This window comes from Frankliniella occidentalis, unplaced genomic scaffold (assembly GCF_000697945.3).
Source record: "Frankliniella occidentalis isolate FOCC.00 unplaced genomic scaffold, Focc_3.1 Scaffold42, whole genome shotgun sequence".
Lineage (NCBI taxonomy): Eukaryota > Metazoa > Arthropoda > Insecta > Thysanoptera > Thripidae > Frankliniella > Frankliniella occidentalis.
Window position 1 is genome coordinate 991,482 of NW_026267172.1, and position 5,067 is coordinate 996,548.

A 5,067-nucleotide genomic window follows, 5' to 3' on the forward strand; every position below is an offset into this window, starting at 1 on the left:
TTCATGTAAGTCTTCAATAAACCATATATCTACCACTGAACCAACCACAGTAAAGTATAACCTCAAACCTTCCCGAGTCTTCTAATAGCAAAACAAGGTGCACACTTGTAAGTGTACAGTTGAACATTTGTGTTAACAGTTTAGGATTTCACGCAGTTTCTGAAGATATCACAGTTTTCTGGAAAATTGTATGGTGGCTTTTCAGGGAGATTTCCGCTTATTGAGTACTAATTGTTCGGGATGTTTCAAAAACCAGCTGTAATATGTTTCCAGTACAGTACAGTCGAATCGACGTCGACGATGCTCGAAAAACGCAATTTTGCCACTCAAATCGAGGTGTCGAGGTCGAATCGACGTCAAAGAAATTATCATTTTTGGCTGGGTAAGTTTCTCATAACGTTGAAGAAACCGTTTAGAAACTTATGCCGTATGAGGTTATCACCATGTTAACGGAAACCACACAAAAACACGCTGTACCTACTTTTCTTAGAGTTTGCAGACCGTTTGTCAGAAACCACGAGCAAACCGTTTTTCGTAACGCTGTGGAAACCGTTTGGAAACTCACTCTGGTGACAGTTATAACCGTGTTTCTGGAAACTCCTCAATAACTCTGTACCACATGTTTCTCGGCTGTTTCCGGCGAGTTACAGCACCGTGTTTCTACAGGGTTATTGAAAACTCTGTAGAAACAGCCATATCCCGGTTTCTTCTTCATCATTAAGAGTTTTCACGCCGTTTACGCCGACGAAACTGGCTGGAAACGTTCTTAAAACTCTGTAGAAACATGAAACTAGAGTTACCGTTTTCGCCAGGGCGGCGCCTCGCTGCTTAGCGGATCCCCATTGCATGATGGTTGTGCTGCGGAGCCCGTTCAGGATGTCCTGAGAGGGATTGCGAGCATATGCGCAGCGGCCACTCGGGGCAGGCTTGTACTCGTATCCCTCCCCTTTTTGATACGGGACCTCATCTTCCGCTGGTGTGTCCTCGGGCGTGTCCTAAAACCGTGCGACACATCCTTGCAGATGGAGGACCTCCCGGACGACGTGCTGCTGTTGTTGCTGTCGCTCCTGCCCCTGGAGGACGTCATCCGATGCCGGCTCGTCTGCAAGAGGCTCTCCCTCCTGGCCGTGCACCCGGACGTGTGGAGGCGCGTGACTCTCCACGGGTACGGGACCTACCACCGCCCGCGCACCCCGGCGGCCGTGCTCCACGTCGCGCTGCTGCTGGCCCCGTGCGTGGACGGGATCGACGTGCAGCTGCCGTCGGCGGCCGCGTGCGCCCTGCTGTTCACGGCGGCCTGCGCAGCCAGGACGCTGCACATCTCTGCCTCCGGCGGCGCCGGCGCCTGGCAGGCCGCGCTGCTCATCAGGCGCCAGGGCGGCCTCGGCAGGCTGCGGGAGATCAACCTGCACCTCTGCAGTCCTACGGACGGCGAGGCTGAGCCGACCGACGGGGACGCCGCCCTGCTGTTCGGGACGCTGGCGTCCACGCCCGGCCTCGACCTGCTGCATGTCTGGGGTGATCACGGCGCGGGCGACTTCATACCCTGGAAGCGAGCCCCCACCTGCATCCACAGCGCCGGCACGGCGTCGCTGACGAGGCTCTACTTCCTGATGAACAACGCGCGCCTGGAGCGCGTCTTCAACTGCCTGCTCGCCGCGCACGCCGACACCCTCAGGGAAATCGAGGTCGTCTGCCTGCACCCCTGGTCCCGCTCGCCCGCGACCACGCACCTGCTGGCCAAGCTGCCCAACCTCACCAAGCTGGAGTGCCAGATGCTCCCCGACATGGAGGCCCTCGCGGCGTGTGAGTCCCTGAGGACGCTGAAGCTCCTCGTGGACCCCCCGCTGGGGCCCGCCAGGCGGGAGGTGACGGCCGCGTTCTTCCGCCGCGCCCATCAGCTGGTGACCGTGTGCATATCCGCACATCTTCCTTGCGCCCTCGAGTACGTCAGCGCCCTGGCGTCGTCCTGGCGGTCCCGCGTGGAGCGGCTGCGCATCGACACCTACAGTAACCGTGACGAACGGGCACCCGAGCCCTCCCGGCTGCAGGGACTGCTCAGCGCGCTCCCGAAGCTCCCCGCCCTGCGCCAGCTCGAGATGACTCTGGACAAGGACTCGGACGCGGCCAGGACACTGCTGGAGGCGAACCCTTCGCTCGATGTGCATCTTGACTCTTACTTTTCTGATCTTTAAGAAATTAAACACTTGCATGTGTTTACAGATACTTTTCGAAAATATATATCATCAAATGTACCACGGCACGGTGTACGTATATATGTACTTTAATAAATACACAAATTCTAATCACTTACAACATATATTTTGTTTGCACTAATAGAAAGTGATCAACAGACCAGGATGTCGCCTTCCGTCAGAAGCGTTGGCGTTTTTTGTAGAAAAACGTCATTGCGAAAGGTGATTTTTACTTTGTTAGTTCTTATCGAATATATGTAGGTGGCTTGCCAGCCGAACTTATGTTACGATAAGGAATTGTTTCGAGAAAAAAAACGTTTTTGTCAAATGTATTCAGCAAATTACGGCAGTTTGGCGCCTGCGAGGCTCAGGGTAGGCCAACCCACAGTACACGCATGCACTGCAGTCGAGATGTTGCCTACCTACCAGGCGCTATGGGGCGCAACTTGACAGTTTGGCGGACGACCTTTTCTGAATGATGTCGTGATCAATGGAAGGGAGTGTGCAGCGCAGCCCCTCATGGACGTGATGGCACTAGCCTACCGCAGGGGATGGACCGAGGAATGGGTGGCTCCAGTTGGCTATGTGAACAAGCAGTCAATATAACCCTTGTTGAAGTTGAAATTTCTCTGGCTGACCACTGTAGCCCTGTTTGAACTCGTTTCTCACTTTTCTGCCCATGCCACCGATGCCATTCACATTTCAGTATGTGATGTGATGTACTTTTGCACTGTTTGGGATGTCCTGAGGATGTCCCTACTTTCGCACTTCTGGTGACCGCTCGTATCATTTCAGATGGCTGACCTGCCGGACGACGCCATGCTGCTGGTGCTGTCGCGCCTGCCCCTGGACGACCTCATCCAGTGCCGCCTCGTCTGCAAGCGGCTCGCGCGCCTGGCCCTGCACCCGGACGCGTGGCGGCGCCGACGCCTGACCAACGCCTGCAACTCGTGCAACCCTTGTCCCCTGTTCAGCGCCGGGTTGCGACTGGGCTCGTGCGTGGACTCGATGAGGATCGAGCTGCCGCCGGAGACCGGGTGCCACCTGCTGTTCACGTCGCCGTGCGCCGCGAGGCGGCTGACCATCTCCACGGTCCACGGGGGTGCGGGGTCCTGGCAGGCCGCGCTGCTCGTCCGGCACCAGGGGCTGCTCGGCAGGCTGCGGGAGGTCGACCTGACCCTCTACAGCCCGTGCCCTTGCGACGCCAAGTCCGCCGTCAAGGCGGACGTGTCCGTGCTGCTCGGGACGTTGGCGTCTACGCCGGGCCTGGAGAAGCTGACGATCAAGGGGGACGAGGACGACCCGAAGCGACCCATGCAGAACGGGGTCTCGTGCCTGCACGTCACCGTCCCGCCGTCCCTGACGCACTTCACCTGCCGCCCGCGTGACTCGCGGCTGGAGCCCGCCGTCAACGCCCTGCTGGCCGCGCACGCCGCCACCCTGGAGGAGGTCGAGATCGTCTCCCTCAAGGCCTGGCCGCCGTCGTCCAGGATGGGCCTCGTGCTGGCCAAGCTCCTCCGCCTCGCCAAGCTCGAGTGCCAGATGCTGCCCGACATGGAGGCCGTGGCGGCGTGCGAGTCCCTCAGAGAACTCACGCTCATCGTCGACGACGAGGTGTCGCCCGCCTGCCGCGAGTCGATTGCCGCGTTCTTCCGCCGCGCCGTCCAGCTGCGCGAGGTCCACTTCACCTGGTGCCACGTGCACGCCGACTGCCTCGACTTCGTCGCCGCCCTGGCGTCGTCGGGCCGCTCCCGCGTCGAGACGCTGGGCATCTACAGCGTGAGCCGGTCGCCCGAGCCCGCCGAGCTGCAGGTGCTGCTCGCCGCGCTGCGCTCGCTGCCCGCTCTGCGCCGACTCAGGGTCAACGCAGAGAGGGACTCGGACGAGGCCAAGGCACTCCTGGAGGCGCTCCCCTCGCTTGACGTGGACCTCGGCCAGGATATCCACGGCGACTCGTAAATTATCACTTGCCGTTATCTGCTTGAATGTTGAATAAATGTTTGGAAGACGTAGACGAAGTAAAAGAGTATACGAACGACTTCCAGGGTGGGCGAGAAATGGGAGGGGGGGATTATTTCTTAATGTCGAAACCGCCAGAATACTTGTCAAAGTGCACCCGCCCACTCACCCTTCCCTCACTCCCTTCCCAAAACAGATACCAACCGGCGAGCACAGCTCGTATATATCTATCTATACATGTGATTCATTAGAATCGATCGGCTATCTCTCTCGCACACGCGCGCGGTCGGTAGGGTTGTTTACGGGTAATGCCCTTATTTCAATGACGCCCCCTCCCCACTCCCACAGCCCGCCCCCCCCTTTCCGACACAAGCTGCGCGTGATTTGCGTTTTAATTGAAACAAACCGCCGGTGTGGCGCAGCTCCATGCAATCTGTCCATTCCGCGTGCGATAGCGGCCGCCACAGGTAGCGCGTCCCAGTCGGAAGGACCGACGAATACAAATTCATTCCCACCAACGACGGGCTTTGCTTAAAAAGTGAGTGTTTTCGGAGGTATTTTGGTCCCGTTGTTGACATGCTTGCGACGATGTCGAAGGGGCGCGCTGGTTGTCCGGGGTGCATGCACCCCCAGCCCCCGCTCGGTCTCCGGCCGGCCGGCGTTGCTTTGCGCCCACACAGGGGGCGCTTCGGCGCTGCTGCTGCTGCTGCTGCTCGCGAGCGGGCGGGGCGGGGCCGGCAGGCGCCTAAACCTCTTAGACAGAGCAAACAAAGCCAAGTCAAACAGCAAGAGAAGATGGCGGACTCCTGGCAAAAGCAACCACCCGCACCCTGCGCGGGCGCTGGTGGTGGCGCTCCCCGGGCCAGGGGGAGAGGGAAGGGAGCGCTGTCCGGCAAGGGGGAGAGGGAGGGGG

At 58.9% G+C, this 5,067-nt stretch overlaps 1 protein-coding gene across 1 annotated transcript in view; it reads left to right on the forward strand.

Annotated features, from left to right (window-relative positions):
* Nucleotides 1–4,160, forward strand: part of LOC113214238 (uncharacterized) — a 36,786-nt gene extending 32,626 nt beyond the window's left edge. The window contains exon 2 of the mRNA XM_026433548.2: nt 2,991–4,160. Within this exon, the coding sequence (XP_026289333.2) occupies nt 2,991–4,154 (1,164 nt within the window). The 3' untranslated portion in view covers nt 4,155–4,160. The remainder of the gene's footprint in view (nt 1–2,990) is intronic.
* The last annotated feature ends 907 nt before the right edge of the window (nt 4,161–5,067 follow it).